This window comes from Dermacentor silvarum, chromosome 1 (genome assembly GCF_013339745.2).
Source record: "Dermacentor silvarum isolate Dsil-2018 chromosome 1, BIME_Dsil_1.4, whole genome shotgun sequence".
Lineage (NCBI taxonomy): Eukaryota > Metazoa > Arthropoda > Arachnida > Ixodida > Ixodidae > Dermacentor > Dermacentor silvarum.
Window position 1 is genome coordinate 5,855,041 of NC_051154.1, and position 26,665 is coordinate 5,881,705.

The following is a 26,665-nucleotide window of genomic DNA, read 5'->3' on the forward strand; positions in this document are numbered from 1 at the left end:
GCGTTCGCCTGTGTCGATCTGATGTCGCACAAGGGAGGTGCAACCCGGTCGTTCAGTGAACATCGCGCTGAAATGAGTCAGCAGCGACGACGGGCGTGCCTTCTCGTGTACCGACAAGCTGACAAAGGCAGCAGCGAGCAGTCTGAGCTGCTGCTGAACGGGGTGGTCGCCGGGGTGGCTGGAACTTTGACCGCCGTAGCAGCGCAATGCTCATGAGAAAGTGGTTCACACCGACCGTTTTGCATCATGCCGGCCAAGGGGCCAATCTTGGCGGCGGAGTGAGGGAAGCGAGCCAAGGGGGCTGCGCTAGGTCTTCTCTCCTCCTTCTCCCGCACGGCGTCCGGCGTCTGAGGGGCTGCCGTGGCCAATGGGAGTGTAGCGAAGGGTTGCAGGGGGCCAGAAGGGGCAGATCTGTAGCCACCGCTTGCGACGCTAATCACGATACCCGTGCGTGCGAGGAAGTCGCATCCAAGAATCACAGGCATGGAAAGAATTGGGAGATGCGCAAAGCGCTGACGGCGCACGCCATTCTGCCAGCGCACAACCAACTGCGCAGAGCTGTACGAGGTAGCCATACTGCTCGTGAGGTGGAAGGCGGTGCAGCATGCTCTAATGCGAACAGTACGTCAGTGCAAATGATCCATAACCTCTTCGCCGAACAGTGAGACCGAAGCCCCGCTATCCCGCAATGCCACAAACAGTTGACCAGCGATCATAAGGGCGATGGAAGGCGCCGGCGTGGGGGAAGAGTCCCAGCGCGATATGCAGTTAAAGCCAGAGGTTGCGTTTCATCACCATGCGCTCCTACTGTTGCCGCCGGCGAGGGAGAGCTCACCGGCGGCTCATGCCGTTTCCAGATTGGCGAGGAGGCTCTTGCATCAGGCGGGTGCGCATATTATGTTCGGGCAGTAAGGCCGTGTTCATGACAATGGTACCAGGTAGCGCCTCGGTCTGATTGAGGGGGCCTGGGTGTGTCTTCAACATTAGGTGGTTTCTGTTCGCTGGCCAAAAGGCCACTGCTATTAGATTTCTTCTCGCGTGCAGGGGCACGGGGTTCCCATTCTCGTTGGCTGTGCGGGGCAGAACAGCGTGTCCAGGCGTGCGAGTACGGGTCGAGAGCACGGTCGGAAAGGTCCCGCGGCATCTCCGTGCTTTCTTGTGGCCGAGACTGCCTCGTATTTCGGGGAAATATGGGGTGACGAGTCGGCACGATGGTACAAGTCGGTACCACCGTGCCGCATGGGTTGTTAGCGAGACGGGCAATACAGTGCCTAACGTCATGCTGCCGTCCAGCCGCATTGCCTTTTGATAGAGATGCAGTTCTTCGAGGTACTCTGTAGTTCTCATGCGGTCTGAATAACCACCATACTGCGGGAGATGTACCCGTCGGCTGCTCAGCACGCCTGGCTTAGGGGACTGGAGGTCTCCCTTTAGAGCACTAGGCTGCGAGTGCGTAGTTTCCATCAGGACTTGGAGAAGCTGTGCAGCGGCGTTTGCTCCGGGCCAGGTGCGGCGGTCTGAGAATAGCCAACCTGCGCCTTTTCTCCCAAATGCACGCCCGACCCTAAGAGGCCAGTAAACGGCATGGAGGAGAGCTGGGTTGCCGCTCCGACAGGGGCATGAAGCCTCACACGACCGCCGAACGGATCAACGGCGGAGCGGAGTGGCTCACACACACGCATTAATAAGCTCAGCTGCGTGTGAGGCAAGTGGTGGTTGAAAAGCGCGGCGGCATTGTCAGCTGGGAGTGGGGTGGCTTGCACTAGACATTGCCTACCAGCTGCGTTCGGGACAAGGAGAGGCCAGCGAGCGGTTTTGCACCAACAGCGAGGCAGGGAGTCTCAGCTGCGGCGTGTTAGACATCTAACTGCGCTCGGGACAAAATCAGGTGAGTGAGCTCACGCCTACAGCAGAGTGGGAATTCTGCATTGCGGCGCATTTTTCCGAGAAAGACGCTCGGAAGGGTAGGCCAGCGAGCGTATGCGTTCCGGCATCTAAGTGGGGTGGCTCTGATGCAGTACCTTGGGCACTGAACTGTGCTCGGGACAAACAGAAGCCAGCGAGTGAGTTTGTGCCAGCAAATAAGCAGTAGGGCTCCCGTGCAACACTAATCTGTGTTTGTGGCTGGGAAAGGCCCGCAAATGAACTAGCAGTGCGGGGTGGCTCCGACGCGGCACATGGCGCAGTGAACGACGCTTGGGGCAAAGCAGGCCAGCGAGCGTATTTGTGCCGGCATCTAGGCAGGGTGGCTCCAATACGACGCATGGGGCACTCAACTGCGCTCAGGACAAAAAAGGGCCGGTGAGTGGGGACAGCACGTCAGAGGGGCTAGTAGGCACCTGCTCCGTGCGTGTCTCATGCAGTTGAGGAAACCCGAAACTGGCATGGGTAGGACTAGGGTACACATCTGAGTGGGCGACATCACCAAAGGGCTGTGCAAAGAAGGGATCGCTCCCAGTGGCCGAAAGCAGAGGGTCGCCGAGGCAAACGTACCGCATGCTATCGGTGTCGTCCCCGTCGAAGGACAATAAGTTCATAGCCAGGGGGTCAAGCAGGAACGAGGGCCGTGAAGCCGCCTGCTCTGATGCCATGCCAAAACAGAGTTGGGCGCCAGTTATGTGGGAATAACTTTGCACAAGGCTCACCCTATGAGCGACGGTCAGGAGAGGGCACGACGCCCCTCCACTCCGCAGCGCACAAAGGCTCCATCGGGTTCATCGACTCTTCAGGGTTCATCGACTCTTCGACATGGCGCAGAGAAGGCTCCGGGGTCCAATTGCGAACAGACACAGGTTTATTCACCCAAAATACAGCACAGTGCGACAGTCACGGCGCTTACGGGCAAAGGCTGACCGCAACACCGATAGAGTACGTGCGCCTGCTGCGCTAGGGCTAACCGGGTAGCCGTCCACCGAGCGCAAGAACGAGGAGTCGGGAGATCAAAGGTCCCACGTAACCAACTCGTTGCGGGCCTGTGAGCATCTGCCGCAGCGAGGAAGCGTTCAGCGGAAGAGAGCTCGGGTGGAGAGGGCTCCCGGAGGCTGCCATTCGGGAGGCCAATCAAGGCGCGTCCCGGTGACATTTGCTCGTGCGGTGACTCAACCCCGGGAGGGAGAAGCACGGTTTGCGCAGGAAATTAGCTTTGGTGCACTAGCCGTGTTCTCCATGTTGCCATTGCGGCAGAGGTGCCCGGCGATCAAGCTAAGCACAACGCGCGTGAGCTGGGGGACCAGGTGCAGGAAGGCACCTATATCCCCACACAGTGCAGACGTACGGTATTCACACATGATCAATTGACTAAGCCAAAGAAAGGACAAAGTGAACGTGTCGATTAGCAATGTACCTCATAAAAAAATGTTGCAGTTTCGCCCGAAAGGCGAAGCATCGGTTGCGATAGCAAATTAATAGAGAGCTATTCGGAGTAGGGATAGTAGTTTTATCGGCTGCATAAGCTTAGACACATTGGCTTACTAACTGAATCGCACAAGCAAACATGAATAGATCACACTGAATGACCGCAGCCAACGACTGTCAAAATGCTGGCAGCAAGCGCAGGTTCGCACGGTCTATCGCTTCAAAGGAAACTGAACGGCGAATGCACAGGTGCATACAAAGGTCAGAGCCGTGTGGAGATAAGAGACGGTGCGGACGACCGGCAGCCCCGGGCAAAGCGCAAAGGAGAAGTTGTTGGCAGAGGAGAAACTGCCCCCCCCCCTCCCCCCCTCTTCCCGCTTTGTTGCTTTCGCGTGGGAGATTGAGTGGCAAGATACGCCTTTGGTGCTGGAGCACAGCGCCGCCCCACCTCCCTCCCTCCTTCCCATACCCCCACGGTCTTTTGCGCGACGGTCACGTTTGCTTTCCGCCGAGTGTTCGCTCTCTGTGATAGCGCGCGTCCCCCGCGCGCTTTCGCTCGCGCATACGGTGCACGGCGACAATTTTATCGCCCTTGAAATCTATACGGAACCTCACGGCGACGCCGACGGCAGAAATCCGGTAGAAGTGTCCATATAATTGCTATCTCAATAATATAGGCAGGACCCCTGTATCTAAAAGATGGCGCGTATAAAAGACAGAATAAAACATTAGGCAGCATTTAAAATTTTTCTCTCTCTCGACAAACTAGACATCGAGGTTAGCTCTTTAAATCTGTATCCAAACGACGGAAAACCAAACTGATGTCCAACAAAAAATTGATAGTGCAGAGCTCATATGTCTGTAGTAACAAATATTTTATTTCAGCATGGGCAGCTTGCACTATTCTCACCCCAGTTTCGATATACAGGCATGAACCAAGCCATCACCTCATAAACATGTCGTTAGCAAAAAATAATGTGCGCACGTTACATGTGACTGCATTATTTCGTTCAAAGTGTCACCTGGAGTTCCAAGTGCTCTTTGTGCAGATATGTGTAACACAGCCATCAAAACGCAGCTGCTGGGGCATATATAACTGGCGACACTGCGATCAGCAGTGCAAGTTAATCTCATTTGAGTAGATTTTCCTTTTTTTATCATGTTTTAGGCAAGAAGCGCTAGATGAGGCGCTAAATTTAATTTCATAGAAAAAAAAGACGATAGGAAAGAAATCCTGTTGGACTAATGTGTGACAATCGAACACAAATATGGAAATCTTGTGCCAATTGTGCCATTTTGATACTCGCACACATTGATGCGCCAAATAGTGCCGAAAGTGGAAAAATGGCTGAAATTGCGCCATGGCGCGCGAAAATAGCTTTGGCTCCGACAGGCGTCAGCGAAAGATCGCTGGCGTAGTGCAGGGCGTTTTGTAGTGTGTCTTGGAGTTTTTGTAAAAGTAGGTTACGTATTCTGGCTGCTAGTGGGCGCCAACAGCCGCAACCAATTAGTCCCCCTGAGTAAGCAAAGGTAGTGACTCTTATCTTGCCACCCGAGCCGGCGAGTGAGGGCAAGTGAGGTAATGTAGGGCTTGTCGTGTAGACTCGTGTAAGGGCTGCACCCATCTAAGACCCGCACCAATAACTTGGCAGCCCAAAATTGAAAAAATTTTCAACGGAGAAGCAATTGCATGCGGTGCCCTGATGCATGCGCATGCGCATCGACAAATTTTCTTTCACTGCGTACTTCCATGTGCCGCTACTAGATGGCGAGAGCTGCGCATTGACCTCTTATGCAATGGTACATCCGGCAATCCGGGGTGTGCACAAGTCGCTGGCTGCGCCGGCACCATTCTGAGCAAAAGGATCAGTCCCGTGTAAGGGCTGCACCTCGTCAAAATGGTGAAAAAAAGATGCGGCCCTTATATGAGTCTATACGGTATCTGCCCTGTTGGTGAAGCTATGTCGCTGGTTATACTGGCGCCACTTCCGTGGAAGAAAGCGCACTGAGGCCATGCCTTTCGTTTTTTTGTTTTTAAAATTTGTACTTTACTCACCGCTTTACTCACCGCTTTACTCACCGCTTTACTTTACCGCCGCCGTAACGTCAACATGACGGACATGGCTAGCACGCCGGACCTACTTGCCCGCGCAAACCATGCTTCTCCCCCCCGGGATTGGACTTGCCCCACTAGAACACGTCACCGGGACGCGCCCTGATTGGCCTCCCGTGCGGCGGCCCCCGGGCACCCTCTCCACCCGAGCTCTCGTTCGCTGAGCGCTTCCTCGCCGCGGCAGATGCTCACAGGCCCGCAACGAGGTGGTTACATGAGACCTTTGTTCTCGCGACTCCTCGTTCTCGCGCTTGGCGGACCGCTACCCAGTTAGCCCTAGCGCAGCGGGCGCACGTACTCGATCGGTCTTGCGGTGAGCCTTGGCCCGTAAGCGCCATGACTGTCGCACTGTGCTGTATCTTGGGTGAATAAACGCATGTTTGTTGGCGATCCGACTCCGGAGCCTTCTGTGCGCCGTGTCGGAGAGTCTACGAACCCTGACGTAGCGCCTTTGTGCATTGTGGAGTGGAGGAGCGTCGTGCCCTTTTCTGACCGTCGCTCGTAGGGTGGTAAGCCTTGTGCAAACCCATCTCCACAACATATGCCTCTAAATAGTTTGATGCAAGCTACGGATGCGTCCGAACCTTCGGGCTGTAGTATTTCGTTGTGGGGTCTCACACATGCTCTTGGGAAAAAGGAACGACAACACAGTAGTGCAAACAATCAAAAGGACATTTATTGCACCTTTCATACACTAATACACACTAGCCGAATTACTACCAATAGAACAATCACATGGGCGCGCCACAAATCAAGGAAGTCCGACTCATCGCGACCCGGTAGCGAGGGAATATGTTCGCTCGATGCTGTGACACCATCGCCTAGTCATTCACATGTACGGTCACACGAACGGTGGCACGATTCGTGTTCGTCCATACCGGTGTCCTGCTCTTAGCCTCGTGAGACGGTCCCGCGAAGCGGGCCGGCGCAAGTGCGAAGCGTTCGTGCGTGTTGGTTGCCGATCCCAAGCCAAAGAGCTCGGAAGCGCCTTCAACCTTTTTCTCCCAAGTCACCCCTCCTTTTGGTGGCGTTAGCATCGCGACACTTGCGCCATCTCTCGCAATGCGCCGCAACCACCACGACCGCCGCCGGCGCTTAGCCACGCGGTGAAGCCGGATTACAGGAGACGCGTGAGAGTCGTGCATCCCCACATCCCCCCAACCTTAAATCACTACACATACTCCGGCGAAACATGTCACATGGTCTATCAACGCGCGCGTCGAGAACAAAAGTTAGTACATGCGACAGTGGCCGCGCTGAGGAAATGTCCACACGTTATCCACAACATACGAGCCGACATTGTCTCTGGGGTTCACCGCTGGCGTCCGTTGGTCACAGCATCACCTTTGCAGGTTCGATGGCACGACTCCAGCCCAGGACTCCGGAAACAGCGACGCAGAAGTCGGCATGAGCAAGCGTCACTTGCGCCGACGCGCCCTGCCGGCGAGAGCCGCTGGTGATTGTCGGATCTTTTCCCAGCTGCTGAGGGTAGCGAGCCAGACACAGGCGGCCGCCGAAATCGCTGCGCCGAACTGGCCACAGGCATCTGCATTGCCTGGGGTAGCTTGATTGTAGTCCAGGGCAGCAGCGCTGACGATGTGCAGGTGACAGCAAAGCAGGGGTGACTCCGCTCATGCTGCGTACACTCAACACACTCGACAAACACTAAAGTAGTGCAAGGGAGAGGAATTCGGCATACGCATCTCCCACGTGGTACGATGTTCAATTCGGCTAGCAAAATTTCGGGCGGCAGTTTAGATCACGCGAAGTTCACGTGAACAAAGCTTGCTTTCTTGAGTCGAACGCGCAATTTCAATTCGTGCGAGGCGAACTAATGAGGGAAGCAATGTGCGATACCTCAACACCACGGTCCACCAGGTTGTGTCCCTCCACGTGCGACAGGCGGCTTCGTAACGCCTTAGGCCTAATGCGTCGCTACACTGACAACAACTGGCATCCAAAAAAAAACATCCCCCAAAATGGCACAACAGGCAGCCGCGAGGAGACGTTAGCTCTGTGAGGTGGTCCTACCCCGCTCGATGCACACAGCATCCGAGTTGACGGCGCCCACCGTCCCAGACGGTGTCGGAGCACCCGGTGCCAGGCCGCAATACCAGTCAGCCCATAGCGGCACCCGTGGCCCGCGGCCACCCGGCTCCCTGAGCCGCGACTTCCGAAGTCAGAGATAGAAGCTATTTACATAAGAAATTCGGACCACCCACGAGGCTTCCGTACTCACTCGCTTCAGGCTTGCCAATGCTCCGCGGGCGCTAGGCCTCGCTCTCCCAGGATGCAGACCACGTGGCTCTCGTACCGACGAGTGTACTTCAAAACACTCGCGAAAAGGCTTAGCATGTTGAAAAGTTCAAACACGCTACAGCAACCGTCGCCTCGCTCAAGAAAGCACGCCGCCGACACTAGCGATCAAAATCCACGCTAGGACTACGCTTCGGTTGAAACAAACGTTTTCTCTAACCGAGCAAAACTTAAAATTATCGTCCGATGCCCCAAGACCTCCACGTTGGGCAGCCAGATGTGGGGTCTCACACGTGCTCTTGGGACAAAGGAACGACAAGACAGTAGTGCAAGCGATCAAAAGGGCATTTATTGCACCTTTCATACACTAATACATGCTAGCCGAATTACTACCAATAGAACATTCACATGGGCGCGCAACAAATCAGGGAAGTCCGACTCACCACGACCCGACAGCGAGCGAATATGTTCGCCCCATGTTGTGACACCATCGCCTAGTCGTTCACGTGTATGGTCATGCGTTCGAACGATCCGTGTTCGTCCATACCGGTGTCCTGCTCTTAGCCTCGCGAAACGGTCCCGCGAAGCGTTTGTGCGTGTTGGTCGCCGATCCCAAGCCAAAGAGGCCTTCGACCTTTTTCTCCCAAGTCACCCCGCCGTTCGGTGGCGTTAGCATCGCGACACTCGCGCCATCTCTCGCAATGCGCCGCAACCACTACGACCACCGCCAGCGCTTAGCCACGAGGAGAAGCCGGATTACGGGAGACGCTAGCTATGCGGGGAAAACAACATCACGGGACGTGTGAGAGTCGCGCATCCCCACACCGTCGAGCGAATTATTCTGCAGAATGCACTGCAAGTCATGCAGAGGTTAGCCGGCGCCCTGCAGAACACAATGCAGGCCCCGGTACTGACGTCTGTTTTTTTAATGAAACGATAGCCGCGCTCATACTGCTCAGACACATGTGTGCACCTGAAAAGCAACGAGAAAACCAATAATAACACAGAGCGACCTTCAAGAGGGGTGCGATACAAATGCTAAGATACACACTGATAGACTAGTGAGGCACCTAACTCGTGTGTATCACGTGGAATGAAACAAAAGTTCTGTCTGGGTAACAGCAGATTATCGGCAGAAAAAATGGCCAGCTGAAAAGAGGCTGTAGAGGCAGTAGCCATGCAACGCTTTAAGGATGGTGATTGTGTTAATTTGCAGTTGGTTGCTGCTACCGAGAAGGAACTTCTGTATTTATCTACGTGATACACTCGTGTTAGGTGCCTCAGTAGTCTATAAGCGTTTATCTTAGCATTTGTATCACACCACTGTTGAAGGTCGCTCTGTTTTTATTGGATTTCTCGTTGCTTTTCAGGTGCACACGTGTGTCTGATCTATACAAGTTCGGCATTCGTTTCTTTAAATAAACAGTTGTCAGTACAGCTTCGTGTTGTCTCTTTCTTTTTCTGGCGTGTTATTTGCGGTAACTTCCCAAATTATGAGTCACCAACTGGCCTACACCCACACTCTTCTAGATGCTGGTCTACGTTCACGCCAAATCGCGGCTGAGGAAGGCCACATGCACAATTACTCCATGGGTGGCGTGGCGCAGAGCTAAGGGCACAGCCTATTCATGTTCAGAGGGGTGGAAGAGCAACGGGACAGAGGCGCGCAAGGCTGGCGATGCGGAGAAGAATGGAAAACAGCGCGCGGCGGCGTGAAACAACTCAAATTCCTTTTTTTTTCTTTTCAATGAGTTCGCATTCCATTCCTTTTTGGCACGGACACCCAGTAGCCAGACTTCATCGTTGTAACCGATAATGCGGCATGGGGGCATTACTTCACCATAGAAAACATGCAAAAGTTGATGGTGCAATAGCTTCTCATTGTTATAATCGATATATTGTTGAAACCGGTATCGTTATAAGTGGGTTAGACTGTATGTGTGTATAGGTGTAGTGGGATGAGACTTGATAAAATGTTGCTCTCTTATAAATGCTTCTAGCTGATTGTGCTACCGGTCTGTTTATGGTTCACCACTTGGCCCACAGGGAATCTTTTACTTAATCCAGGTTGCATGCCTCGACAGAAAGCAACATAACATACTATTTTTTTCTTGGACATGTAGTACATGCTTGGCTGCAACATGTATTTTGTGAGGTTACATGGGGTCAGGGCACTTTCATAGCTTTAGGAACTAGACAAAAAAAATGTGTAGTATTTCTTTATGCATCCTCATTTTGATGGTATTCCTTGGATTATTTGATGTTATGAGACGACGACAGCAGTGAAAACACAATTTTGTGGCTTAGCCAGGGAGCCTGCAAACATGCAACTGCATTGGTTGAAGGGCACATGGCATTGTACGTACCAATCAATTCCAGGCTGCATGTCTTAATCCAGCTTTTAACGGTACATATGATTGCATTGTGTCCACAACACTCAGTCATTTTTGCCTGCAGAAGTGGAATTGTGATGGATGTAGGAGTAGCATGACAAAATGTTCAGTGCTTGGACCCTAAATATGCTTGGAAGATAAAGTGCCATTCTTAATGAACTTGTACATACCTCGGCAGTGCTCTCGCAAATGAAAAGGCAATCACTGCAGTTCTGTGATTGTTGCAGTGGCACTCGTCCAAACAGCATCCTGCGGCATGTCATCTTGCGAGGAGTGTCTTCCCAGCTACGGTCAGCTGTGGAGCGGGTTGACTCTGGAAAACCCACCGCCATGGTGAGTCCAGCATAAGTGGAGCATTTTAATGCGATAGCGTTAAGGACCCTGTGTCGCAAAAAATGCGGTGTTGTTGTCCGTGAGCGAAAATTTCCATATGTATTTACGTATATGTATATGCCACGCCTTGCTATATTACATGCATTATATGCAGGTTATATTGCCACACCATTCTATCACTAAAGTTGCTCATACCTTGTCTTACATTCTTGGCAAAGTTATTCATCGGAATTTCGAGAGTGACAGCCCGCAAATAAACTTCATGAAACAAAACACCCACAGCGCATGCCTTTTATGTTAAATATTTTCAAACTGAAATTAATTCAGTGCGAAACGTTAACAGAAACCTGAAAAATGTATTTTTTTTGGTGCGACTGTGCACTACCTAGGGATCGGCCCACGGAAGAAACCGCATTTCTACCATAAAGCTTGCCTTTGTGCATAGTATTCGCTGCCAGCGTTTCCTGGTAAACATTATGGTTACATAAGCTGCAGTTGCCAGGAAGCATGAGAAGCAGTCAGGGATCTTTGAATGCTATTGCATTCCACTCTTAAAGGCAAAGCTTAAGCGTCCTCCAAGTTTTTAATGCATTAGCTTTAGGAGTGTCAAAGAGGAAAAAATCATGCAGATCCCACGCACTGTGGGAATCGATGTAAGCGAAGCTTTCTGAGCTGTTTCCTTTGATTGACGATAATTAGCAGTGATGTTGATGGCAAATGCTTAATTTCTTCAGCATTAAGTGGAAAACGAGAGTGGTGAGTTGATGTTAAACGTTACCTTGCGTGCACCACTGCTGTTTGTCTGCGTATTACACTGAACACACAGTGAGACGTGTTTGCTTGAGGCATTGTGTGCCATTGTTCATAACCTCCAAGAAGGTTGGCGTTGTGATTGCCTCACACGGCACATAGCAGCGTCGGAGAAGTGTTCATTTTCCATTGAATTATGGGCCTGTACGTGCAAAAAACACAATCGGATTATAGAGCATGTTGTACTGGCAGACTCCGGAGGAATTTTGACCACCTGGGGTTCTTTATAGTGATGCAGAACTACCGATAGTATTATCGATACTATCGATAGTTGAGTCACTATCGAACTATCGATGGTAAAACAAACTATCGATAGTGCTATCGATAGTAATTTTGATAGTACTATCGGTTGTACTTTCAATAGTACTATCGATAGTATAAAATCAACCACATGAACTCAGTGCTGCCTAAATTTGGTTCCCCGAGTGCGTGGTGGTGGTGGTTAGAGCACTGCACGGGCCGATTTTTGCGGCCCGGGCCTGGCCCGGGCCCGGTTTTACATTGGGCGGCCCGCCCGAGCCCGATCAAAACTTTTATGGTGAGACCCGAGCCCGGCCCGGGCCCGGAAATAATCTACGTTACCCGCCCGGCCCGGCCCGCCACCCCTTTACCTTAAGCCCGAGCCCGGCCCGAGCCCGACTCGAAACTGGCCCGAACCCGGCCCGAGACCGAAAAATACATGTTTTTCAGAGTTGAGAAGCCCGAGAATAACTCGCAGAAAGCCCGAGCCCGGCCCGGGCCCGGGTCAAAAAGCACACGCCATGCCCGAGCCCAGCCCGAGCCCGTGAAAAAACTCCTCTACCCGGCCCGGCCCGGCCCGGGCTTTCGGGTCAGCCCGTGCCCGTGCAGTGCTCTAGTGGTGGTAACTATGACAGGACCCTTCGTTATTGCAGTCTACCCATCACCAAGCTCTGCAGTTGTACCCTACATACAGTTGCTGGATAAAGTGTTGTGTCGTTAATGACCTTGGTTGTGCTGGCAACAGCGACCCGAGAGTCTTGGGTCGCTGTTGCCAGCACAACAAGGACAAGTACCTGGAGTTATCCACCGGAAAGGAAGAACAATACTTTTGAATTCTGGAAGTCCTGGCAATACTCCACAACGCTGCTCTCTGAAGTAGCTAGGAAGTACTTGCGCGTTCCAGCAACGTCGGTACCCGCAGAACGCATGTTCTGAGTGGCTGGACAGGTTATTTCAGATAGGAGGAGTAGGTTGAAGGGAAAGAAAGTTGACATGCTTGGTGTTCCTTCACCAGAATGCTTGGCTGACACATAATTAAGTTGAACTGTTCAGCTGTAGCGGAAAGGAATCTGTTACCTGTGGTGGAACTGTGCGGCTTCAATTTTATATTGCATCTTGTGATTTAAAAATAAAAATATCAAGAGTTAAGTTTGTTGGTAAGGTGTAACTGGTTACTTTTGAGTATGAATTTATTGATAGACATATTCCCATTTTCACTGTGGAAATAATTTATTTCATTTGCCGAAAAATTGCTCATAAATTAAATGAACTGAGTACTGCTGACAGTAGGCTATCACAGGTGTTTTGGCAATATCGCTGGCCAACAACAGCATAATTATTCACAGCACTATCGATAATATTATTGGTAGTAATACTACCGGGGGATGGTACTTTCGATAGTAACACCGATTGCACTATCGGTAGTACTATCGATAATACAATACTATCGATAGTGTTTTTACATTATCGGATAGTTTCAAAAAAACTATTGATGCTATCGATAGTCAATTTACCGATAGTTTTGCATCACTAGTTCTTTATCGTGCACTTAAGGTGAAAGTATCACGGCCGCCATCTTGTGTGTAGTTCAGATTCTCCTCCCAGATGACGCCACACAGTCATGTTTGGAAAAAGGGAAAAAAATCTGCTCATTGCCATCGCAGCTTGCTCCTGTCTGTCCCTGTTGCAACATTGTGAGAGGTAATCTGCTGGAGGTGAGGAATATGCCCCCCCGTCTTTTCAGGACAAGTTGTGCCTGGCACCATTGTCGTTTAATTGCTGAGTGTGCTGGCTTTCTCACCACTGATAATTTTAACAATGGCTTGGTTCAACCTTTCTCTATGTATAATGTGTGTAAAAAAATCATTTGTAGAGTGACTTCCTCAAGAAAGTTTGTCACTGGCCTCGCACACCAGCAGTGTTACATCACCTGGAACAGCCAGGCGCAGTGTTTGCCAGGTCCGACAAGGCGGCGTAGCCAAAAGCTAGAGAAGTTGTAGCCCAAATGTAGCCAAACCGAAAAAAAGTGCAAAATATTTCGTAGCCAAATATAGCCATTTTTATTTGCAATTTTATTTGTGTGTACATTTTCACATTCGACTACGGCAATCCTTTTTTGCACAACCCGTCGTAACAAAATGTCCGTGCCTCCGTGATGGTCGGCCCTTTACATTAACAACAGCGACATCATGCTTGCACAGAAAACTTTTTGGTTGGTCCCAGAAGCTCTTAAGTTCCCGCGAATCGCTGCAGAGGGCGAAATCAGTGCTTTTTTATGACAGATAGTACTAAATTATTATTTTTAGTTATTTACAGTGATATTAACTACGAACTCTGCTTTTTAGCTGTCGTGAGCAGAAAATAATGTTCAGCGTCATCGATCTCTCACGTTATCTCTGCCTACGGCGTAGAAGTTCAGCTGTCCAGCGATCTGCGACGGCGACGTGCTCACGGCTTCTTTTTTGGTGAACTAAAACAAGTCTTTCGTGCTATGATATCTCGCGTTATTTGTCGCATCATCCTATCTTGTTTTCTCGTTTTTTTTGTTTTTGTTTTTCAATTAGCTTGGGCCGGATTAGCTGGGACACACACTACCTTACATCATCATCACACACACTACCTTACATCAACCTGACCGCCATCTTAGGTCTCTCGCACGCCATAAGAAAAGGGACAGGCAACAGGTGCCACTCACTGTCTGAATCTGTGTAAGCGGAGCTTTAAAAGATTACTGCGCAAACCGGCACACTAGTGTAAGAAGCGCGCAGTCGTTTTCGGCAACGAGCAAGTCCCGAACTAACTTGCTCGAAATGGTAAAAGCCGCGACGGCGCACAAAGAGCAATGGTAAACAACAAATTGATAACAGTGGTAATGCTGTGAAAACAGCTTACTGTGAAAAAGCAAGCCATGTTGATGGCTAATAAAGTTTTAGAATAGGGGCCCTTAAAGTTTGGGGCCCCAAAGAGCTTTGCGGGTGTTAGCGTTGGGGCATGCAAGAATAAAGAGTTTTAGAATAGGCGTTTTGCGTTTGCCGATAGCGTGTTGCGTTTGCAGCATCACTATGGCGTCAAAGAAAAGCTGTTATAAATATTAAAATAAAATATACCATTGTATGACGAGAAAAGTAATTCGCACTTTCGTGTTTTCGCCTTTAATTACAATTTAGAACTTATTCTATTAGCAGCATGAAACTTGTTGCGCTTAGTTTAGAGTAACCAACTTTACGCACCTTCACCCAGCCAAGTCAATCCGTGATAGGCCTACGAGCCATGAAATCGACAATTGAATTTGGAATCAGCGGTGTATAATGAATCAATCTTCATTACACATGTTAGCTGAGAGAAAGCGATAACCGCAGTCGGCTTCTTCTAGCTTACGAACACGCATTACCACGAACCGAGCGCAGTTTTGTGCTAGGTTAGAGCCGTCGCTTCGATGGGCGCCGCCATGTTTGTTGACGAAAGCTTTTGGGGCAGCTTTTGGGGCTCCCACTAAATCGATGAAATAGCGGGGGCGACACAAAACCCAAACACAGTTTCCGTCTTGCGCATGCGCAGTGGCTTCCACGCTATTTCTTTTGGGCCCCAATACGTTTGACGCGCCTATTCTAAAACTCTACGAATTTATAGGGTTTTACATGTCAAGATATGATTGGGAGGCATGACGCAGTGGGGGACTCCAGATTAATTTTGGCCACCTTGGGTTCTTTAACGTACACCTGAGAAGTGCGGCCGCCGTGGCCGGGAATCAAACTCGCGTCCTCGAGCCAGCAGCACGACACCTCACAAGTTAAGCTAACACGGTGGGTGAGGTTCATGTGACGTCGTGCACTGATGTCATCGTTGCAAACATGTTTCAATATTAGCAGAATGGGTATCTGCTTCCATGATGTTACGGGCAAACCATCTAGAAGTAAAAGCACCAGAACCCACCTTTGGCGCAGGGTCTTGCTCCCATTCTTTTTTATACGTTGTCGCATACTTGGCCCACTTGTCGCATACTTGGCCAACCTATCGAAATTAATCTCGAATTTAAGCACGAAGAAAACTTCATCTAGATTGAAAAGGAAAATGGCAGTAAAGCTTCGCACCAGTAACGTGGAGTAGGTCGAAAGCTGTGCCCGGCGCGATACTTCATCCGGAAGACGTGGCCATGAACGCACTGGAGCGTGTCATCCACCCGTGCTTCCCTTCTTTCATGTCGGCGCCACGATCGCCCGACAGCCCCGACCCTAAGTTATTGCTCTCCCTTCCTGAGCATAGCCATGTTAGTACAGTGTACTGTGAAAAACCCACCACTCCCAGGTTCATCCCGATGCCCGGGAATCGGCTGCCTAACGGTCAAGCAGGGCCTCAGTTTAAGTGCATCCAAGATGAAACCACCGGCTCCGACAACGGCGCAGAGAGGAAAGGAAAGGCGGGGGAAGGGGTCATTTCGCGCGCGCACACACGCACAGCCATGCGGCCGGCTCAGCCAGCTAAAACCCAGCCTTCGAGGTTTGCTTCTACCCGATCAGAGCCACCTTTGGAGCGTGGATTAGGTCGCCGCTTATAGCCCAAACACAGCCAAGTCGCAGATTTTGAGTAGCCCAAATATAGCCACATAGCCAACTCATCCGAGTCGACGCCAAAACATTTTTCCCGTAGCCCAATTTGGCTATATATAGCCAAACCTGGCAACACTGGCCAGGCGGCGAAACCCATCTGCTCGAGGAAGTTGCAAAGTGTTTTTGTGAGCTGCCCTGGACCGCGGACCACATGCACAGAAATGAGAGTTGTTGGCACCGCTGACGCGAGTTTTGTTTCGACTGTAATTATATTATGGGTCTTGCGCATGTGCCGCTTGACCTGATGCCTATTTCCGTACGTTCAGCAGCCAGATCCTTTCTATTACTTACATGCTAACAAAACACAGAGCCCCTTTTGCACACCTTGCAGCGTGTCAAAAAGGGTGATATTTATATACATGCGCGACGGAACGGCTTTGCATGTTGCCACCTAAAACAATATTTGCCTCTTGCCTTTGAAAACATATGTCGCTTATGTAAGGAGTGCTGCCGGCTTTCAAGTGGGAATGCTTCCTTCTGGCTTTTTTTTGTATACCGAGCAGTTTGCAAACTGCAGGAACATGCATGGGTATTAGGGTGGTGAACAAATGTTCCTATGCCAATGGCTTCTGCAATCGCCAAAGCTTAGCAGCATTGATCTGAGCTAGTACACGAGAGGGAGGTCATTTCCGGGATGCCGACTGATGATAGCTCCGCCTGCCGTGGAATAGTTCAAATGTCTGCCTTGTGCGATGCAGTTACGGTAATGGCGGCGAGGGATGACCCCCTTCCCCTCCTGCTAACCACAATTTCTCATCACCAAAAATGCAACAAAAACTAAAAGATGATGACCAGACCACACAAAGGTCGAGGTAAGTGGACAACGCTGTCGGAAAGCGCCCCTATTCTCTGTCGATGGCCTGCTTCCCTTCTCGCATGCGTGGGACGTTGCCTTCTTCCCTTTCGAAGGAAGTTATGTTTCCTGTTGCCCCAAGAGGTGGCTGAATGGTTTTGGGCACATGTCGGCGTGTCGACAGGTGTGATAAATAGCTGAAATGTTCGGTCTGTACAGCCTGCGGACGAAAGGCAGACAGCAGCACTCCAGGACATGACATCGCATGATAAAATCTGGATTGTGAAATCTGTAGTAACCGAAATACAAGCCGATTGTTACAATTCATGACGGTACTGACAGCGCTCGTGTTCTTTTATTCTGTCCGTGTCTGCGGTTGCACTAGCCCCATTTATGAAATTGCCTGTCACTTCATTACCCATGCAAGTGGGAACAAATATGTTTCCAACCACAGGCAATTGTTTGAAACTTGAGGCTCCTGTTAGGTTCAGTAATTTTTCTCGTTCTTCACTGAGGTGCAAATTTATTGGTCTTTCCCATTTAACTTGAAACACTTCAGAAAACCTTGTTTTACAGGTGTTCGCTTTGCCAGGTGTCTGAAAGCCTTGGTATGTGCAGCAACTTTTGTCAGTAATTCACAGAAAACACGAGACAACACCAGGTCCGGAGAGGAAAATGATATCGGAACGTAAGCATGGCAGGCACTTGGGGCGTAGGACACAGTTGCTGCCTGTCCCAACTGTCACCTCCTGCCCAATATGTGTCTTGGTGTACTGCGTGCATTATTTTCAGCTGTCGACGTTGTAGCCATGTAAAATAGTAAAGAAACAAAATAACACACAGAGAACGACGGCAATGGAAAAATTCATTTAGTGCTAAAGCTTTACCAAGGTATCAATATGGCTGGTCCTGACAAGGACCGTTCTGTTTTTGCTTTTCCGCTGCTGCTAGAGGTGGTGGATTTCGTTGCAGCCACACAGATGGCTTGATAATGCCGTTTTCGCCTTTTTCGTCGTCATTATTAGATTCGATTTGTCTTTGCAGTATTCGATTCGATTTGGTGTCAAAAGTGAGTATCGCATCACCCTATAAAGCAGGTTGTTTTATTGGGATAGAAATTACACACATTTCCGGCGCACTTGCCGTGCTGCCGCGGGTGCGATGTTGGACCTGCTAGAGAGCCCACTCAGCCCACACGCATGGTATTGGAGATTACGTCATTCGAGTTTCAAAGCCACGCTACAGCGAAATGGTAAATGAAGCGGTAGCACATAACGTTCACTTTATGAAATGCACACGCACTCACCGCTGCTAGCACTCATCGCGCCAGTGTGATCACGATGGCCATCGCAAGCACTTGCGCGTAGCCTTGTGCACAGCCCTCAGATGTTTTCCAAGTTTTGCCGACAGCCGTTTTCGTTGCTTTCACGAAGGATAGTTTCTTTCCCTCCCCATGACATAGGTGTCCAATGTAAAGTCCTCACACTGGTCTTTGGAGTAAGATCACAGGCTCTACACAAGCAGGAACTGTATAAACAGATTATTTAATAAAAGCACTTTTTTTAAAAGTGATCAGTCATGCTAGCGCACAGCATTCAATTTTCTGAAGAAAACCAACATGGGCTGGTACTTGATATTTGTTGGAGAATGTGGAGTTTTTCAGTAGCACTGATATTCTTGTCGGGTTTTGTTATTAGAAATATGAGTTAACACAAAATCAACTTGTTAGAAAAAATGTAATTGCCATCATTTGGTACCCTTCAGTGACGACTTGTTCTCAAAATGCATGCAAAAACGCCTGTGTGCTTGCGTTGTAGTGCATGTTTTAAAGAACCCCAGGTGGTGAAAATTAATCCGGAGCCCTCCACTACGGCGTGGCTCATAATCAGAACTGGTTGTGGCACGTAAAACCCCAGATAAAAAAAACAAAAAAGAAAGATGATACTTAAATCAATGTATTGAAAATAAATCCGGGTCTTGCCAAATGTATCACAATACAAATATGCAGAGAATAGTATCTTGGATACTGCCCAGCCCTGCTGTCAAGCTTGTCCATCATGGCCAGCGCACATATTGACTGACTGGCGCACATATTGGCTGACTTAGGGTGTTCAATCAATGCAGAGAAATCTAAAAGAATTGCACATAAAGGAAATGCTTGTTAGTGTATACATTTAGGCCATCTGCTGGCTAAAACTGCATTTATTGTGTTTTAATACTATTCATCAGCGACACCCAGCATAATGTGATGTGTACAGGCGGTGTCGTCCCTGATAGCTGTGGGTACCTTCCATGGCCTGGTGCTTGTGTTTGGTAAGTGTGAGAAAGTGCTCGACTTTTTATTTTTACCATGAAAAAAGTCTCAATTTCTGCTGGACATTACTGTTTTGCCTCAAAGTGGGCCCAAACTGGATACTATTGAAAAATTCATTGCATCATGTTAAGATCTACCAGGACATTGTGATTTTTCATCCAGGTAATTCCTGCATCTTGAGGAATCCACCTGAAGAGGCAAAACGGCACTGTCAAAGGCTATTAAAAAAATATGATAAAGTCAAATACAGATCCCACGCACTGTGGGATTTTCTTTGGTGTTCTTACTTACTTTGCTAGCCATATTCACTGGGAAGTGCCTCAACATGCGGTAACCAAGATCAATCAGTTGCACCAAACCAAACTACAAAGTTGCATCTGCAAATGACATGCTTCACTGGTGTCTATGGTGGTCCTCCCCAACCCGTAGCGCATATAATCGCAGCTACGTAAGGTTCGGGCGAATAAGGCAACAGGCGAGTCAACTCAACAACGTTTGTTGTTGAGTTGTACGTCAAGTATGTACGTTTAAGTTTACACGCATTGCATTCAAATTTTTCATTTTTTTTTAATGCCTCACTGCATGAGAATGCGGAATAAGAGATCATTGCAAATAGTACTGCACCAAGCAGCCATGTGGTAGGAAATGTCTAATGGCAATGCCCCTAAGCAGCAGATGGTGGATGCTGAGCTTATTGAAGCTGCCTGATATGCAGCTTGAAGGAGTACTCGTCTAAAGCCATCTTAACTGTGAGTGCTTGGCACAGTATACTCGGGGTTGCCAGTAGGGATCATTCTCAAGTGCTGCAAGAGCTATTGCTGGCTGCAAATTCTTTTGTTTCTTCTGGATTGCTCAATTTTTGATTCATTTTGAGATTGTATTGCGAAACTGGTGGCTGTCTTCTGATGTCTTTTTTTGTATGAGAATTTTTTATGTGAAAGTCTGGGAAAACCTGGAAACCTGAAAAAGTTTTCTAGACACACTCCACTATGACTCCTTGATTTAGAACATCAGACTCATGGGTCGACTCGAACATATGTTTGAATTATTAGCAGGTAATTTTTTTAATGCATGCATGAAAAAATTATTTTGGTCTAAGTACAATTTGTGATCTCATGTCTTTTCCCCTGAGTATTTTAGCACTAAACTCTGTGAAATGGTCATGTTTCTACGGATGTGCTGTACTAGTATTAAGTAGGTTGGTCCAGCAAATTCTAAACAAGGTTAAGCATTGGTGATTGGCAGGTAATTCAGAAAAATTGGTTGCTCTTCGAAATCAAGTATGTTGAAGTTTTTCTTCTCACAAAAAAGTGAAATTTGTTGCACTATTGAGGAACAAGATTTAATTAGATAAATGCAGCCTGTAAGGATGATTCAGTACGATTGTAATCTATATCTTTATTTTCACTAGATACGTGCCCCATTTCAGTCAATTAACAGCGTACATGAAAGCTCGCTGGGTGTACATGGTGTTTCTTCTAGATCCTGAACAAGCATTGAAATGGTGCTTGGGCAGCATACAGCTGGGTGAGCAGTATGGATCTGTGTCTGCAATGGGCTTCAACACAGACTGCAGCCGGCTTCTTTGTGGATATGCCAAGGGTCAGGTGTGTGCTGGTGGGGTCATTCTTACTTTAGGCAGTCTGAATGAGTTATGTTTTGAATTCTAATATGTTGTGTAGTATGTACACCATAGCAGGCGCAAGTTGGAATCAGCTAGCGCAAGACAGGGGTAATTTGAGATCACGGGGAGAGGCCTTCGTCCTGCAGTGGACATAAATATAGGTGGATGATGATGATGATGTACACCATTTATGATTGCGATAGCTGTTTATTTGACAATGCCAGCAGTCTTGTGAAACGCAACATGTGATTGTAAAAATACTTTCATGTGCAAGTTCTTCAAAAAACTGCTACATTGTCATACCATGGTTGTTGTATTATCTACCAGGTAATTGTGAAATCTGCCACGAGCGGCAGGCTTTTCTTTTGTTGATGTGCGAGGGGAGATGGTTTGCTATGCATGTGACTAATGCAAGAGGAAATGTTTACGTTTACGTTTTGTTCTTAAAACTGTCATTTTCAACCTCTTTAGTCTTGTAACTTTAATGGTTATTCTCACGCGAACAGTGTGCCTGCAGTGCATCGATGTTTCTTGAAAACTACCCAATTTCCTCCAAGATGAGTGAGACAGCCTGCCATGGCCCATAGCTATTGTGTTTTCTGCTGGGCACCAATAAACAGTGAACTGTGCTTTATTCTGCAACTTTATTGGAAACCTTTGCTTGGCAAGAATACAATAAACAAAGAGCTGAGTATGTCGTTTATTTAGTACTAACGTAGGTGCAATAGTACCTGGTGGAGATCGTACTTCAGAAACTATGTGACGACTTCATAAATTGCAGTACTATTTCAGACAAGAATTGAAATACTATTTTGTTCCAAAATTTTTACATTTCTTTTTGTACTGTTTTCTATGATGGTTGAATAAAACCAATTCAGCCTCAAATATGTACTGAATTTGGCCTTTATAATGGCTGCATGTCCAGGTCGGATAGTGCATATTGATGTTGAGCAGTAGTTACACAGTAGTAGCAGCCTTTGTTAAGAGGAAACTTCAGCTCGGGGCCTCCTATCTAAATACATGAGAAAGGAGAAATCGTTTTTCTCGGCAACCACCTAACCAAATTTGAAGAGGTTTGTTGCAATTAAATGAAAACATTAAAATCTAGTCAATGGTGGCTGCAAATTTTCAATCTAAGTCGTCAGTGTTTTAATAAAATTTCAGAAAACGAAACTATCAAGTTTACAACTGTATCTCAGCAATAAAAAAATGAAATTGCACCTAGTAGTAGATGTAAAGCGGACAAAATTGATACACAATATACAGTAAAAGCTCGATGATACGAATCTCACGGGGTCACGAAAAATATTCGTATTAGCCGAAATTCGTATCATCGAAACACAATTAAAACTACTGTCGAATCTCAATAATTCGAACTCGAAGGGGCCCGAAAGTTTGTTCGAATTAAAAGGACGTATTTTTGAAGTATTCGCGCACCACAGCACGATGCACGAACGGTGCGAGTCGTGAAATATCGCGGCGCGCAAGCACATAGCAAGCGCGGGCCATGAAACTGCCCATGCCGGCTAACAGTCGCTTCCCGATAACGACAGAAAACGAAGCTTCAGGGAGCGAGCGGGCGGCGCCGGCACACGGGTGCGCGCGGAGACCGTCGAAGGTGAGGGAGGAGGGCGGCAGGGAAGCGGATTTGGCCGCGTCAACTCCGCCGCTTCGGTGGCTCCCCTCGCCCTCCCTCTCAGCTCCCTCGTAGCTCTCTCACCTTCGACTCCGTGCGCACATCTCCGTGCGCGCCCGCCGCCGTGCTGGCGCCAGCTTATTTTAGCCGCCCCCTGAAGTTTCGTTTTGTGCCGTTATCAGGAAGCGAGCGTTTGCGGGCGTGGCAGTTTCTTTGGCCCGACTGTGCCTCCGCCGCTGCTTCCCTCTGCACTGTTGCCGCAGCGTGCAAGGTCAACATGTGACTAGAAAATAGAGGAGAAGGGTTCACTGCCATTTTATCCGCGTGGCTGAGACGTCTGCACTAGTGTGTGCTAGAATACGGTTGTCTAGAACACTCTAGTCGGCACGTACACGCTTGTTCCGGCGCAATGCAGAAACGGCGACCTTGCAATTTGAGAGAGAAGGAAATTTCCGCCGCGGGTTCTTTTTTTTTTTTTTCTTCCCCGTTCCTTCGCGCACGGCATTGAGGGGTCTCTCCTGAGCTTTTGCTCTATGGCGGTGTCGGAGCAATGCCGGTCGAAGGCGCCGCCGCGTGATTTGGCGCGCTGCTAAGAGCATTGTTGGTGCGCGGTATGTTCGAAATAAGCGTGTTCGAATTCGCTTGCTTCGCGTTGACGTTGAATGAAAGCACGTTTTTCATGATAGTCTCGCTGTGCAACAATTGTGCTCAGTGTTGACGTTGCGAGGCCTAGCTCCTTAGCGAACTCCGTCCGCTTCCTCTTGGGATCCTCATCGACCTTTCGAAGAATGTCTAATTTCTCTTTAAAGGAGAGTGCTTTCCGCTTGCGAGACATAGCTCGCTGCGACTAGGCAAAATGGCGCAAACACGAAGAACGCGGCCCGAAGCGCAGCAGCCACTCCATCTGACGGCTCGCAGAAAAGGAGAAAAAGTACAAAAGCACCAAAAGCGCCACCGCTTCTAACTCTTCGCGCCCAGTCGCGGAGTCCGCGCTGTCCGGCGCCGCGCCTCCGCACCAAAAGAGAAGGAGAGAAAGCGCGTGACTGCGTGCTGTTCTCTTTCGCGGCCGTCGGTGGGGCGGCGTTTATTCGTATCAACCGATGCAGGCTGAAAATCGATTCGTAACAACCGTTCTCTAGCACGTTGCAAAGTAATGGGGCTCGGCCGGGACCACAGAAAAATTTGTATCATCCGGAAATTCGTATTAGCCGTGATCGTATCATCGAGCTTTTACTGTACATGGCTCTCAAATAGACCACTAACTTCTGAGTATGACTTTTGCAACACCCTTCTAACCAAAGTAAAAAATTCACGTAAGATCTAAATTGGCATATCGTATTTGTCCGCTTTGGAGGCTCTAATGGATGCAGTTTACAGAACTGCGATATCTGTTCTAGGTGCAGAGCTACGAATTTAACTTTGTGTTTCTATTTTTTTCAAACTTACCAATTCTTGAAAATTACAATAAAACAATTCAGGCCCTAAATAAAAATTCTGCTTCCAACAGTCACTAGAATTCAACTTTCTCTTTCAAATGCAACAATTTTCATTAAAATCGGTCCAGGAGTTATCTCGGAAAAGCGTTTCTGCGTTTTACATGTGTTTGAATAGGTGGCATCGGAGTTGGGCCCGAGCTAAAGCTTCCTCTTAAGGCCCAACTGCATGCACGCGATTTTCGAGCGACAGCGACAAGCTACGGCGACGAGCGACAGGTTTTGCCGTCGCGGTGGGCTATCCGTCGCTGTCGCTGGTCGTGTCGCCGGTTTCTGGCCAGCCAGAAAATATCGCTTGTCGCCCGGAAGTCAGCGCGACGACATCCGCTGGGGACAGTGATTGCACACCAACATGGCAGCATTCAGTCTGCCCGCTTCGATCTGAATTCGCTCTTGCAACTTGCTCTCTGCTGTGACAGCAAAAAATAAATAGTACAATCAGTGATCGCTTCACCTCATCGCTAGCTGAAGACTAAGTATCGGCGCTCTCTTGTCGTTATTATTGAGATCGGTTGTTTTGTTTTGACGCTATTAGGCCTGAGACGCCACCGAGAGCCGAGAAAGTGTTTTAAGTTTTACTCAACAGATGGCGCCACGGCACCTTACACTGGCGGCATGGGACGGAGTTCCACTGGGGATGCGTGGGACGGATTTTCACTGGGGATGATAACATATTTTAGCTAGGTCTAGATAAAACATTGACCTTTTGATAAAATTGAGATTTCTTTACGCGCGCACGATAACATTTATTCGCACAACAATGTAAATCTGTCGCTACTCTTTTTCGCGATGTCGCGTTCATGTGGTTGCTCCACACCGCGACACGACAGCGCGACAGGGTGTGCCTGTCGCGTCGCTTGTCGCTGTCGCTTGAATATCGCGTGCATGCGGTTGGGCCTTTAAGGTCAGCATGCCGGCACGTGCTCACTCCTGGCTAGACGCCCTGGCAGACTTCACTTCGTATGGAGCTATTGATGGTGCTTCAAAATGCGCAATTTGTAGGTGGCGACTATCAATTGGTCTAGCTGGTGTAGGACAAACCAAGTCCACACCACCTAGCATGGCCAAACTGGAGCACACACATGAGCATGCACTCCAGCCTAGTTGGGCACATAGTTAGCCACTACAGTTGCATGTAGCTGTGTCTACAGCGTAGGGTAGTTGTCGCAACAAGCCCGTGAAGGTCAGACAAATAAGTTTGTTTGACCCTTGGAAATTGTGTGTTTGCCGTAGAGAATAAGTGCGCAATGAAATGAGCTACTTGTGCCACGTGGTGCGAGAATAGCTGCACATAGCTATCCTAGTACACTGTAGCACAGCAAAGGGATGAGACACTGTGAATTTAACTTTTACTTGAGGGATAGCCTCCGAGATTGGTGCATTGTAGGTGGCAGAATTGGAAGCTACATGAACATCCAAAATCAAATTTGAATTGCGCGCCACGGTGATGTTCATTAGGCAGACTGTTGTGGGCATGCCCCGCTCTGCCGCAGCCTTTGCAGTGCAAGGCATTGAAGGAGGACCGAAAGCACCGGGAAAGGGATCAAAGGCGACATTTGATTGCTCCACTCCTGCTGAATGCATTGAAGTTCTTTTTGCTGCAAATTATTTAAGAAATAGTCTATTTCAATGTAAAAATGCATTTCTTGACTTAAATGCCATATGAACAATGAAAGCAGGTGCAAATTGATAAAAAGTGGTTGAGGACCCCTTTAAGTGCCAAATAAACAAATTTAACACAAATACTTGAAAAAAATCAAAATTTGGGACTGAAGAGGTTTTAAAAGTGTGCATCGCTACCGTTCGCAGCGGCGCCGGTCCCGTGAGTTTTGTACTGCCCCCCCCCCCCCCCCCCCTTCCCACGCTACGTGAGGGAGTGATGCCACTCGGCAGAGAAATCCGATTGGCAACATCATCAGCAATGCTAGAAACATGTCGCTTCATTAAGCTTATTTTTAATACCGTACGTATGCATAGTAATTTGCATAACCTTAAATATTGTAAAGAGTTCATTAGAGTTCAGAGCAGTGCAGCGGCGACAGTCAAAACGAGACACGGCCTTCAAGCACGAGCGCCGTTGCTGAGCAAAAGACCCGGACCCACTAGCGTCTTTCTTCGCTACAATTACCCCGGGAGTGATAAGGGAGCTGTCCGGCGACGTAACAGCTCGTCAGGACGACAGGATCGTAGTATGGCTTGAGGCGGTCGACATGGACAATGTCTCGTCCATGACGGCGCTGGTCCGAAGACGGTTCAACTGGTTCGATGATATAATTCACGGGAGATGTGCGTTCGACGACTCGGTAAGGGCCTTCATACTTCGGGAGCAGTTTCGAGGAGAGGTCAGGGGCGGCGAGCGGGACAGAGCCACACAAGCGTGCCAGGAAGCAAGGTGACCGCTTAGCTGCTTCGTCCCATTTATTGTGGGCGCTTACCCGCTCGTAGGTCGTAAGCCAATCCTCAACGTCGGTGTCATCCACGCCTGTGAAGATAGCAGGGCCCCTGTGGCGAGGCACACGAGAGCACAGTGCCGGTGCAGGGGGAGGCACTTGCTGGGAGGCTTCTTCAGGCATGGTCGACGGTACGGTGCAGGATCGAAGTTCCAGGTTGCAGGTTTTGAATGCAGAGCACCTCCACCAATTGTAAAGGGTTTATTAGAGTTCGGAGCAGCGCAGCGGCGACAGTCAAAACGAGACACG

The 26,665-nt window shown here is 49.0% G+C and overlaps 1 protein-coding gene across 2 annotated transcripts in view; it reads left to right on the forward strand.

Moving 5' to 3' along the window:
* Positions 1-26,665, forward strand: part of LOC119456269 (vacuolar protein sorting-associated protein 8 homolog) — a 109,525-nt gene that overhangs the window by 17,006 nt on the left and 65,854 nt on the right. For both annotated transcript variants that reach the window (XM_037717942.2, XM_037717951.2), the window contains exons 4-6: positions 10,344-10,449; positions 19,158-19,212; positions 20,696-20,820. In XM_037717942.2, coding sequence (XP_037573870.1) covers positions 10,344-10,449; positions 19,158-19,212; positions 20,696-20,820 — 286 coding nt within the window. The remainder of the gene's footprint in view (positions 1-10,343; positions 10,450-19,157; positions 19,213-20,695; positions 20,821-26,665) is intronic.